Below are 13,474 nucleotides of genomic sequence, written 5' to 3'. Positions count from 1 at the left end.
TAATAGTAACTTAGAGCACCAAAAGAAAACATTACAAATTACAAACTCTTAAATCAATATTAATAATATTGTAATGTTGTTCTAAAAGTTGTGCTTGAGGTTTTCTTCAAATCAGCTCTATCTTCTGAAACAATCCAATAACGCCGTACAGTCAACGTCACACAGTGGAGAAATACAAAGCCAAGCTCAGCCTTCATGTCCTCCTGGGTCACACGGTAGGGAAATACAAAGCCAAGTTCGGCCTTCGTGTCCTCCTGGGTCACACGGTGGGGAAATACAAAGCCAAGCTCAGCCTTCGTGTCCTCCTGGGTCACACGGTGGAGAAATACAAAGCCAAGCTTAGCCTTCGTGTCCTCCTGGGTCACACGGTGGGGAAATACAAAGTCAACCTCAGCCTTCGTGTCCTCCTGGGTCACACGGTGGAGAAATACAAAGCCAAGCTCAGCCTTCGTGTCCTCCTGGGTCACACGGTGTGGAAATACAAAGCCAAGCTCAGCCTTCGTGTCCTCCTGGGTCACACGGTGGGGAAATACAAAGCCCAGCTTAGCCTTCGTGTCCTCCTGGGTCACACGGTGGGGAAATACAAAGCCAAGCTCAGCCTTCGTGTCCTCCTGGGTCACACGGTGGAGAAATACAAAGCCAAGCTTAGCCTTCGTGTCCTCCTGGGTCACACATTGGGGAAATACAAAGTCAACCTCAGCCTTCGTGTCCTCCTGGGTCACACGGTGGAGAAATACAAAGCCAAGCTCAGCCTTCGTGTCCTCCTGGGTCACACGGTGGGGAAATACAAAGCCCAGCTTAGCCTTCGTGTCCTCCTGGGTCACACGGTGGGGAAATACAAAGCCAAGCTCAGCCTTCGTGTCCTCCTGGGTCAAACGGTGGGGAAATACAAAGCCAAGCTCAGCCTTCGTGTCCTCCTGGGTCACACGGTGGGGAAATACAAAGCCAAGCTCAGCCTTCGTGTCCTCCTGGGTCACACGGTGGGGAAATACAAAGCCAAGCTCAGCCTTCGTGTCCTCCTGGGTCACACGGTGGGGAAATACAAAGCCAAGCTCAGCCTTCGTGTCCTCCTGGGTCACACGGTGGAGAAATACAAAGCCAAGCTCAGCCTTCGTGTCCTCCTGGGTCACACGGTGGGGCAATACAAAGCCAAGCTCAGCCTTCGTGTCCGCCCTCATGGGTTTGTTCGTACGTGTAAAGACAGTAACAGTATCAAGCTATCAACTGCATTTTTACTCATCTCCTTTTTGATCAACCTTTTAGTGTTTAGTGAAGTTTATAGTTTGGTGAAGTTTTTTGTACACAAGGAAAAACGTCCTAATAAGTTTGTGAGAATGAGGCGGGCGAATTGGGCGTCTAATTGTCAATCAGCAATCTGAGGGGCACATTTCATCTCTGAGAACTTCCACGGCTATCAACAATGGAAGGAGGACAAGAAGTTGCTTCTCAAAGTGGATTCTGTCCATGCCATCAACGTGGCTTCTAAAGCGTCTCAAACAGCCAGCAGAATGGAGTATTATCACGGTCTTCGGTGAGCATGGAAGTGAACCGGGTAAGGGGTAGTATCTTTGTACGTCTGTAACTTTCTCACACATCATTATTCACGATTCATTCATCATTATCCATAATCATGGTAGTATCCACATTCACGTAGAAGTGTTCAGAAACATATATCTATTCTTATTTACAATAAAAGTGTTTACAATACTATTCATTTATATTGGGCACAAAATGATCTGAAACACAACCAAAGCAAATTGCGAAAGCATCCAACACGTTTGTAGAGACACAAGCTTGATGTAGTCATTGCGTGCTAGGAATATGGGAACAAATACATGTGTTTAATAAATGTGTTTAATAAAAAATACAAATAAAAGTTTTTAAACCGAGACAAACAAAGTATTAGATATTAGTCCTTTCCACTCCTGGTGATTTCTGCACTGTCATCTGCTTTGTTAATGTTGGTCTCAGATTCTAAAAAGCAGGAAGGGATTGGGGTGAAGGTGCAATCTGTGTAAAGTATGTCAGCACGACTCAGCAGCCAATCACATAATCCGTTGTTCACTTCTGTTCCAGTACAGTAAGTTCCAACACACACCCTTATCTCTGCAAACATCTGCATCACACACACACACACACACAGTCAGGCAGGCAACAGAGACAGAGAGCAACACAGAGAGAAGGAAAACACTAAAGATAGATAGGTGGGTTAAAGAAGAAACAACAACAACGAAGATTAAGTATGTAAACACGTGATGAGCTATTGGATCACTCCAATATGGTATCCTTCCGTGCCGCAGGATACATTCCGAGTAAGGATTTTCAGGTTAGTCCAGGAGTCAATTCCAATTTAATTAGAAATTCCATTTCAATTCTTGCATTCACTCCTGAAGTGGATAATTTTTTTTAATTCAATTTTGTATTTTTTTTTAGTTATGGAATTTGACTTGAATTGAAATTAGACCGTTTGGATTTTTTTTAAATTGGAAGTGAATTATAATTTAAAAAACATTTGATCTTTGGAATTTAATATTTTACATTTCCCAGTTAATGGAATTAATGCACATAGTATCAAAATGTTCTGTGGGATAATAATCTACGCTCTTAGAAAAAATGGTTCCAAAAGGGTTCTTCGGCTGTCCCCGTAGGATAACCCTTTTTGGTTACAGGTATAACTATTTTGGGTTCCATGTAGAACCCTGGGGAAAGGGTTCTACATGGAACCCAATAGGGTTCTACCTGGAACCAAAAATGGTTCTTCACAGGGTTCTCCTATTGGGACAACCGGAGAACCCTTTTAGGATCTAGATAGCACCTTTTTTCTAAGAATGTATTCCTATATTTTCAGTATAGCTACTGTAGGCTGTCTGAACAGTGACATGATGAGCTTGAAAGCCTGAGGGAATTAAATTTGAATTTGTGGAATTGTTGTGGAAAATATTGAATTGGGAATTCAATTCTTGGAATTTACCAAACACTGGAATTTTGAGGAATTTAATTATCTCCAAATTAAAAAACTGACCTGAATTTTGAATTGAATTGAATGTAATTTACAGGGAGAGAGAATTGAATTAGAATTGAATTTGTAGGATTGACCACAACCATGGTACTGCGGCTGCCCCCCTTAAATAGCTGCAGTCGCACCACTTCCACCTCGTGTCCTTATTCGAGGCGCAGTAGATCACCGACAAAAAGGATTGGAGTAATCCAATACCTCCCATGACCATGGTTACATACTGTACGTAGCCTTTGTTATGTAGCACTATATTGGATCACTCCAATATGGTATCACATTACCAGATTTATCAGTGAACTAGTCTTTGGCCAGACAAAGAGCAAAGTCCAGTCCGGACTGAGCTCAGAGCAGTCATGGTTGCTGTGTCCCTCCGCCCCTTCCCAGGGAAGCAGATACAACACCATGAACAGCCCTCCTGACCACATAGATGGGGTCAACATGTGCTAGACAGCACCCAACTGGCCGAGGCGCAAATGTCCAAGAGGGGAAGTCTGAGCAGGGCCCACGAGGTAGTAACTCCTCCAAAAGAATGCACCACCACAGCAAAAGGCAAAGGCCTGCCGGCCAGCCGAAATGCTGCAGTAACAACATGAGAGTCTGTTCAGGTAGGCCCTGGCCCAGAACGCTCTCACCCTAGCAAACGAAAGCCGATAAAACCTTTTGCATTGGCTGCGTCTGTGAAATTAAGTGTCCATTGCCCCAGCCCCACACAGTGTGAAAACAGTATAAAAGGAGGTGTCCAGTGTTTAATGTCTCTATGTATGGGACGGCAGCATTGGCAGTGTGTGTTTCAGATTGACTGTTGGGCTCCGCCTTCTGAGACGCAGGCCGCTGCCTGTGGACAGAGACACCTTGCCTTTCTCACAGCGAAACACCATACTGGACATGGTAGTTTCTCTCTGTGTAACACCGGCAGTGTAATAGAGCTGTATGTGAGTTCCTAAGGGAAAAGAGGATGGGGGTTGGAGGGGGACAACAGAGCACCCAGATGGAGAGGCTAGCTAGCTGCTCCAAGCTATTGAATAGCTGTGGGTATACGTCTGCCCTATACACTAAGATACAGCTCTTACCTAGAAAATCGTCTCAGGAATGCGCAGAGAAAGAGAAGAGGTGAAAGTAGTGCCGCTGCAGCTATTTAAGGGGGGGTCAGCCGCAACATAACCCGGTACAGAGGACTAATCAGAAAATTCTTACTCTGAATGCATCCTGCCGCGCAGAAGGATACAATATTGGAGTGATGCAATATAGTACTACATAAGAAGAAGAACATTAACAAGAGACGTTGTTGTTTGTTTTGCAGGCTGGAACAATGGAGATGTGTAGGAGCGTGGTGTTGGGAGGCCTGGTGTTGTTGCTTCTACTGTGGTTGTTCAGGCTGAGGAGACAGAGACATGTCCATCTACCCCCAGGACCCTGCGCCCTGCCGCTTCTAGGCAACCTGCTTCAGATTGACAAACAGGCCCCCTTCAAGACCCTCACCAAGTGGAGTGGTGTGTATGGGCCAGTGATGACAGTGTATCTTGGGCCCCAGCGAGCCGTGGTGCTGGTGGGGTACGGGGCAGTCAAGGAGGCTCTGGTGGACCAGGCTGAGGATTTCACAGGACGAGCTCCTGTCCCCTTCCTGGTCCTTGTTACCAGGGGATACGGCCTGGCCATCAGTAATGGGGAGCGTTGGCGCCAGCTGCGTCGTTTCACCCTGACCACACTGAGAGACTTTGGGATGGGCCGTAAGAGGATGGAGGAGTGGGTACAGGAGGAGAGCCAACACCTCATAGACAGTCTGGACGCCACTAAAGCCGTGCCCTTCGATCCTCATCCATTCCTGAGTCGCACCGCGTCCAACGTCATCTGCTCCCTGGTGTTCGGCCAGCGCTTCGGCTATGACGATGACAACTTCTTGCACTTGCTCAACATCATCTCAGCTGTACTGCGCTTTGGAAGCAGCCCCTGTGGACAGCTGTACAACATCTTCCCCTGGCTGATGGAACACCTGCCTGGTCGGCAGCAAGTCGTGTTCGGCCAGATGGACGAGTTGAGAGGTTTTGTGATGAAAAAGATCCACGAGCACCAGGAGACCATTGACCCAGGCAACCCTAGAGACTTCACAGACTGCTTCCTCACCAGACTCAACCAGGAGAAGGATGTGTCCTCCTCTGAGTTCCATTACGAGAACCTGGTGTCCACAGTGTTGGACCTCTTCCTTGCAGGAACAGAGACCACCAGCACCACTCTCAGATACGCCTTCATGCTGCTCCTCAAATACCCCGACATTCAGGAGCACGTTCAGCAGGAGATCGACACAGTGATTGGCCGACAGCGCGTCCCTCAGATGGAGGACAGGAAGTCCCTCCCCTTCACAGAAGCCGTCATCCACGAGGTGCAGCGCTTCCTGGACATCGCCCCATTGAACCTCCCGCACTATGCCACCAAGAATATCTCATTCAGAGGGTACACTATCCCTCAGGGCACCGTGATCCTTCCGATGCTGCACTCTGTTCTGAGAGACCAGGACCACTGGGCCACGCCCACAACCTTCAATCCCAATCACTTCCTTGATCAGAACGGAAACTTTCAGAAGAACCCCGCCTTCTTGGCTTTCTCTGCAGGTAAGCGTGCCTGTGTGGGAGAGTCTCTGGCTCGTATGGAGATCTTTCTGTTCCTGGTGTCTCTGCTGCAACATTTCTCCTTCTCCTGCCCTGGAGGACCTGACAGCATTGACCTCAGCCCAGAGTTTAGCAGTTTCACTAACGTGCCGCGTCACTACCAGCTCATCGCTACACCCCGCTGACCAGGAGGGGAATTGCAGCCGGACCACAGGAGGAGTAGAGATGAGGGAGGTAGGGACAGCACAGGAGGTTGGTTCCCACATGTCTGATGCCATTTCATAAGCTTGTTCCAGCCATTATTATTATGAGCCGTTCTCCCCTCAGCAGCCTCCACTGAGGGACGGGTGTCTGTTTTTTTGTTTGTTTTTCATGACAATGTGATGCGTTGTGATACTTTGTGATGTGTGTTCTTTAACAACGAATGCTTGGAGATTTTTCTGGTCAGTATAGGTGGATCAGGAGAAACTCAGGGTCCTGGGAGTGAAGTCCTCTTTGTTCTCGTCTTGTCGTGTCCCGTGTATATATATATTTATATATTTTCTTCGCATATCTTTATATATATTTTTTCTCTAAAAATCTCAACTTCAAAACACTCTCCTGCAACCCACCTCACCAAGTAAAAAAAAAAAGTAGTATTCACCCCAAATCTGAAATCCACAATAGAAGCTAGCCAGAAGCTAGCATCAGTTTACTGGCTAACGTTAGTATTCAGCTAACCATGGTTGGTGGTCATCAGCTATCCTTTAGCTCAAAAAGCCAGTTTTGTACAACGCGACTCAGACCAGAGCATACCAGACCTATTTTCTCTCCATATCCCCAGATTTCTACCGCAAGCTCTGGACATTTACACCTGGATCTTGCAGCTAGCTAGCTGCTATCCGAGTGACTATTGCCTACGTCGGTCCCGGAGCAAACATCAATTATTCCGGAGCTAGCCAGCTAAAGAGTTCCATCAGCCACTCCTGGGCTACAATCACCTATTCGGACCGACGCGTGGCCCCACCTGGCCTTCACGACTGGACTAGCGACGTTATCTGCCCAAGGGAGTTATCCAACTGGCCTCTCCGTCGCGACGTTACCTGAATGTCCATCTGAGGGCCCGCTAATCGTTAGCTGTCTTATCGGCTGCTATCTGAATAGGTCTATCGGACAATTTTCTTGGGTCACTATAACTATATCTATTTTGCCAATTGTATTGGGCCCCTCTACCACACGGAACCCCACTAATCTACCGACGGAAACGCACAAGGTGGCTAAAAACAGGCCTCCATCCTCTGACAGCTTGCTACCGATGGCCCGGCTAGCTGTCTGAATCGCCGTGACCCCAACCAACCTTACTACTCACTGGACCCTTATGATCACTCGGCTAAGCATGCCTCTCATCAATGTCAATATGCCTTGTCCATTGCTGTTCTGGTTAGTGTTTATTGGCTTATTTCACTGTAGATCCTCTAGCCCTGCTCATTATACCTTATCCAACCTCTCAGTTCCACCACCCACACATGCGATGACATCACCTGGTTTCAATGATTTCTAGAGACACTATCTCTCTCATCATCACGCAATGCCTAGGTTTACATCCACTGTATTCACATCCTACCATACCTTTGTCGGTACATTTTACCTTGAAGCTATTTTATTGCCCCCAGAAACCTCGTTTTACTCTCTGTTCCGGATGTCCTAGACGACCAATTCTCATAGTTTTTAGCCGTACCCTTATCCTACTCCTCCTCTGTTCCTCTGGTGATGTAGAGGTGAATCCAGGCCCTGCAGTGCCTAGCTCCACTCCTATTCCCCAGACGCTCTCTTTTGATGACTTCTGTAACCGTAATAGCCTTGGTTTCATGCATGTTAACATTACAAGCCTCCTCCCTAAGTTTGTTTTATTCACTGCTTTAGCACACTCTGCCAACCCGGATGTCCTAGCCATGTTCGACCTGGCTTTAGGAAGACCACCAAAAACTCTGAAATCTCCATCCCTAACTACAACATCTTCAGACAAAATAGAACGGCCAAAGGGGGCCGGCTGTTGCAATCTACTGCAGAGATAGCCTGCAGAGTTCTGTCCTCCTATCCAGGTCTGTACCCAAACAATTTGAACTTCTACTTTTAAAAATCCAACTCCCTAAAAACAAGCCTCTCACCGTTGCCGCCTACTATAGACCACCCTCTGCCCCCAGCTGTGCTCTGGACATCCTATGGCGTTCTGCATTAGCATCGAACAACCCCGTGGTAAGCCAAGGCTAGCTTTTTCCTGCAGAAATTTGCTTCCTGCAACACAAACTCAAAAAAGTTCTGGGACACTGTAAAGTCCATGGAGAATAAGAACACCTCCTCCCAGCTGCCCACTGCACTGAGGATAGGAAACTCTGTCACCACCGATAAATCCACTATAATTGAGAACTTCAATAAGCATTTTTCTACGGCTGGCCATGCTTTCCACCTGGCTACCCCTACCCCGGTCAACTACCCCGGTCAGCCACGCTCAAGGTCCTAAACGATATCTTAATCGCCATCGATAAGAAACAATACTGTGCAGGCGTATTCATTGGCCTGGCCAGGGCTTTCGACTCTGTCAATCACCACACCTTGGTTTCTCAAATGATTGCCTCGCCTGGTTCACCAACTACTTCTCTGATAGAGTTCAGTGTGTCAAATCGGAGGGCCTGTTGTCCGGGCCTCTGGCAGTCTCTATGGGGGTGCCACAGGGTTCAATTCTTGGGCCGACATCTTCTCTGTATACATCAATGATGTTGCTCTTGCTGCTGGTGAGTCTCTGATCCACCGCTACGCAGACAACACCATTCTGTATACTTCTGGCCCTTCTTTGGACAATGTGTTAACAACCCTCCAGACGAGCTTCAATGCCATACAACTCTTTTTCCGTGGCCTCCAACTGCTCTTAAATACAAGTAAAACTAAATGCATGCTCTTCAACCGATCGCTGCCTGCACCTGCCCGTCCGTCCAGCATCACTACTCTGGACGGTTCTGAATTAGAATATGTGGACAACTACAAATACCTAGGTGTCTGGTTAGACTGTAAACTCTCCTGCCAGACTCAAATCAAACATCTCCAATCCAAAGTTAAATCTAGAATTGGCTTCCTACTTCGTAACAAAGCATCCTTCACTCATGCTGCCAAACATACCCTCGTAAAACTGACCATCCTACCGATCCTCGACTTCGGCGATGTCATTTACAAAATAGCCTCCAATACCCTACTCAATAAATTGGATGCAGTCTATCACAGGGCCATCTGTTTTGTCACCAAAGCCCCATATACTACCCACCACTGCGACCTGTACACTCTCGTTGGCTGGCCCTCGCTTTATACTCGTCGCCTAACCCACTGGCTCCAGGTCATCTACAAGACCCTGCTAGGTAAAGTCCCCCCTTATCTCAGCTCGCTGGTCACCTTAGCAGCACCCACCTGTAGCATGTGCTCCAGCAGGTATATCTCTCTGGTCACCCCAAACCAATTCTTCCTTTGATCGCCTCTCCTTCCAGTTCTCTGCTGCCAATGACTGGAACGAACTACAAACATCTCTGAAACTGGAAACACTTATCTCCCTCACTAGCTTTAAGCACCAGCTGTCAAAGCAGCTCACAGATTACAGCACCTATACATAGCCCATCTGTAATTTTGCCCAAACAACTACCTCTTCCCCTACTGTATTTATTTATTTATTTTGCTCCTATGCACCCCGTGCTTCTACACCTGCATTGCTTGCTGTTTGGGGTTTTAGGCTGGGTTTCTGTACAGCACTTTGAGATATCAGCTGATGTAAGAAGGGCTATATAAATTAAATTGGATTAAATTGGATTCGCACATTCTTCCACTGCAAATCTAACATTCCAGTGGATTGCTATATTGTATTTACTTCGCCACCATGGCCTTTTTTTTGTTGCCTTTACCTCCCTTATCTCACCTCATTTGCTCATATCGTATATAGACTTATGTTTCTACTGTATTATTGACTGTATGTTTGTTTTACTCCATGTGTAACTCTGTGTCGTTGTATGTGTCGAACTGCTTTGCTTTATCTTGGCCAGGTCGCAGTTGTAAATGAGAACTTGTTCTCAACTTGCCTACCTGGTTAAATAAAGGTGAAATAAAATAGTGCTGAGCGATTAGTGCTTTTTGAGGTCAGTTCGGTTTCATCATTTTTTTTAAAATCACGGTAAAAAAATGTTTTAACATTAAATGTAGTATGTGGGTTGAATGCTGTAACACAGAATAAAACCATGAATTAAAGTCCCATGATGGTAGTGACTGCTCATTACTGCTGATCACTTATTAACCATCATGGATTCACAGTACTTTACTTTAATAACATATTTCAGTTTGTTTTATTTGATGACTTTATTATTTCATTCCAATTCATAATTTCATCTGTACAGAGCTGCTGCCTATGCTGTCTGACAAAATCACTATTTTAGTAGTTCTTTAAAGTAAGTAAGGCAAACTTTTATGACTGCTGAACACCAATGATCAATCACTTAGATCGTATATTCAGGTAGAGATGCAGTATACGTATCAAAACTTCTGGATGTCCTTTGAGTGGTGGACCATTCTTGATACACACGGGAAACTGTTGAGCGTGAAAAACCCAGCAGCTTTGCAGTTCTTTACACGAAACAATGCGCCGGACACCTATTATCATACCCCGTTCAAAGGCACTTAAATATTTTGTCTTGCCTAGTGCTGTGGCGGTCATGAAATGTTGTCAGACGGTTATTGTCATGCAAAAGACTGCCGGTCTCACGGTAGTTGACAGTTCATTAACATAAACAAGTCGATGTGTGCCTTCGGAACATCCGAATTTAAAAAGTCTAATAAATCAATTTATTATACACCATCACAATAAATCCATTATTTATTGTAGTCAGGTCTAAAAAACATTATGATCTGAGTAAAAAGCATTCCAGAAGAACAGAATCTGAGTTGCTCTACTGTATGTTATGTGGCTATGCTCCATGCTCCATGCCATAGGCTTGTTCATTAAGCTGACAAGATATGCTTATAAGTCCCATGCCATTATTGTATATATGATTTAATAGTTAGAAGGATATAATTGAACTTAGCTGAATAAAATAGAAAGGATATTTTTCCCATTCTGGAGTGAGTGTGCATATGAAGTGGCTATGTTGAGTGTAAAAGTGATAATTTGAAACAGGTCCTATTCATTAGATTTAGAGTTACTTGGCAACTTTAGCTGTGAATGGTACAAACCTTAGAATGTCTTAGAAATCAAAACATATATTGGCTGCATGTATCGAATATAGGCTATTGATGATCTGAGAAAGTAAAAAAAAATCAAGCTTGTGCTCCATTCCTTACCTCAGGCTGTTCTCTCATCAAGTCATCATATTTTCTAATGTGTATCATTTTGGAGTATAGAAGAGCCCATTAATACCAAAGATCTTATATCAGTTTGTTTGATGTTTTTCTGCCATGTGTAATATGTGGTAGGCTATATATTGTATAACAGCACAATCATCATTTTCATTCCGTTTTTTCCAGGTTTGGGCTCATAAACCTCAGATTCAGATTATACATATTAATAATATCTATGCATATGCATAAACTCTAATAAGCATATGGGTGTTCTGAATTAATCATCACCTTATAAAGCATTGTACATTTCGTTGCAATAGGCTATGAAATAACATCGACAACGACCATGTTTTACACTCAGTTTCAACCTGCTTTTGCACTTCTTTCTTCAAATTGATGATCATGATGCTGTTTTGATGACCAGTGTTTGATTAGATTTTTCCATTGCATTTGCATTGATATTAGAGTGGTTAGAGGGACAGTAGAGCCCTGAGTACCAGGCCATTAGGACCTGATGGAGGGATAATAGAGCCCTGAGTACCAGGTCATTAAGACCTGATGGAGAGACAATAGATCCCTGAGTACCAGACCATTAGGACCTGTTGGAGGGACAGTAGATCCCTGAGTACCAGGCCATTAGGGCCTGATGGAGGGACAGTAGAGCCCTGAGTACCAGGCCATTAGGACCTTATGGAGGGACAGTAGAGCCCTGAGTACCAGGCCATTAGGGCCTGATGCAGGGACAATAGAGCCCTGAGTACCAGGTCATTAGGACCTGATGGAGGGATAATAGAGCCCTGAGTACCAGACATTAGGACCTGTTGGAGGGACAGTAGATCCCTGAGTACCAGGCCATTAGGACCTGATGGAGGGACAGTAGAGCCCTGAGTACCAGACCATTAGGACCTGATGGAGGGACATTAGAGCCCTGAGTACCAGACCATTAGGACCTGTTGGAGGGACAGTAGATCCCTGAGTACAAGGCCATTAGGGCCTGATGGAGGGACAGTAGAGCCCTGAGTACCAGGCCATGAGGACCTGATGGAGGGACAGTAGAGCCCTGAGTACCAGGCCATTAGGACCTGTTGGAGGGACATTAGAGCCCTGAGTTCCAGGGCATAAAAGGAAATGAACACCTTCATTCATAGGATAGGTTGATACTACCCATGTAGTAAGTTGCTGAAACCTAGCAATGTTACATTGAGCTGGTTGAATGGAATATGAATGACAGTCATCCAACATACTGTTACAGACATAAGGTCATGCATATTAAAAAAAAATCATCCTCCCTCATCTTAAACGAAACCAACCACCACTGGAACCAAAGTGTTGGTCAGTGTTTCCCAGGGGACCCTAACTACATTCGATATATGTTATATTTAGGCAAAGATATAAAGAATATAGGCTCTCTAATTCATACCGTTGGACAAACAACACCCTGACTTACAGCACCACCACTGCTGGCTAGTAGCAATCTGTATTAGAGATCCTATTTGCTCTGCCCTAGCTCAGTACATTAGCTAAATGGCTTTTAGCGATTAGCATTCATTTAGGCATATGCCAGCTTCCTAAGACTAACTGACTAGTGCTTTGCAGAGAGCAAGACACACAAACAAATAGTACAGAACAGAAAACACATGGATTCATATCAAGAAGCAACCTGGAAAGCGGTATCCTTCTTGTTTTGGAAGAATCTGTTGAGTGCATGCTGAGAGAATGTAAACAGCGAGGAAACACAGAGTTTCTAAACCCAGAGGCCCAACATCACAGTTTGGGGTTTTCTCGAAATCTAAAGGCAAAACCTAATTTGATAAACTGATATGTTTTCATTTTCATAAAAAACTGGGATTTCTAATGATTTCTAATGGAGAAGCAGTTTCTAGGCCTCTTTATTTCCACTATCTTTGGAAGAACTGTGCTGCCTGCTTGAGTGACAGGGGTTGGGGTTTGGTGTGCTGGAAGCAAGCATCCGTGGGAGGGAGAGGCAGGCATTTTTGGCAGTGCACAAGGGGGGAGAGATAGTGTGAGAGGCTTGCTCATGCCAGCAGCCGGGCACAGTGGCAGGGACAACACTTTTATTATAGGAGTCATGAGGATAATGCACTTTACTGTTTGACAAATTCATGGTTTTATTTGCACAAAATCAAAATACTTTTTGATTGAGGTGACCAGGTAGAATGTGCAGATCGCACCAGTGTGACTAGTAATACATTTAACTCGTACAGCTAAGTCAAAGGGTCACAAAATGTGAGTAAATGGTCACAGTCTGGAGCCCTGTAAGGGACACAGAAACAGAGAGGATGAAGGATGAAGAGAGAGCCTGACCATTCCACCGGAACGGTTTCCAACAGGACTGTGAGGTTTGTGCAGAACTGGGACACCTATTCTCTGGGGTAAGACTATGAGGAGCAGCCAGCCAGCCAGCCAGGTGATGACACCGTTTCAATCTGAACAATGGCATCTCCCTGTTTGCAGAGGCCTATGTTAGAACCCCCAGGATGGGGAAAGAGAG

The 13,474-nt window shown here is 45.3% G+C and overlaps 2 protein-coding genes across 3 annotated transcripts in view; one reads left to right on the top strand and one right to left on the bottom strand.

Annotated features, from left to right (window-relative positions):
• The window catches only part of LOC139378532 (focal adhesion kinase 1-like), a 128,030-nt gene that overhangs the window by 55,890 nt on the left and 58,666 nt on the right, over positions 1–13,474 (bottom strand). The gene's annotated exons all lie outside the window — the stretch shown is intronic.
• LOC139376272 (cytochrome P450 2F3-like) lies at positions 2,085–9,883 on the top strand. Of its 2 annotated transcripts, none has more exons than XM_071118640.1 (2): positions 2,085–2,204; positions 4,317–9,874. In XM_071118640.1, exon 2 carries the CDS (start codon positions 4,326–4,328, stop codon positions 5,802–5,804), a length of 1,479 nt encoding a protein of 492 aa, XP_070974741.1. In that variant the 5' UTR covers positions 2,085–2,204; positions 4,317–4,325; the 3' UTR covers positions 5,805–9,874. The 2 variants fall into 2 exon arrangements, with proteins under 2 accessions (XP_070974741.1, XP_070974732.1); XM_071118631.1 differs by having other exon boundaries at positions 2,130–2,326; positions 4,317–9,883.

The sequence above is a fragment of the Oncorhynchus clarkii genome, chromosome 2 (assembly GCF_045791955.1).
Source record: "Oncorhynchus clarkii lewisi isolate Uvic-CL-2024 chromosome 2, UVic_Ocla_1.0, whole genome shotgun sequence".
Taxonomy (NCBI): Eukaryota; Metazoa; Chordata; class Actinopteri; order Salmoniformes; family Salmonidae; genus Oncorhynchus; species Oncorhynchus clarkii.
The sequence above is the reverse complement of the archived record's forward strand: the minus strand, read 5'-3'. Positions and strand labels throughout refer to the sequence as shown.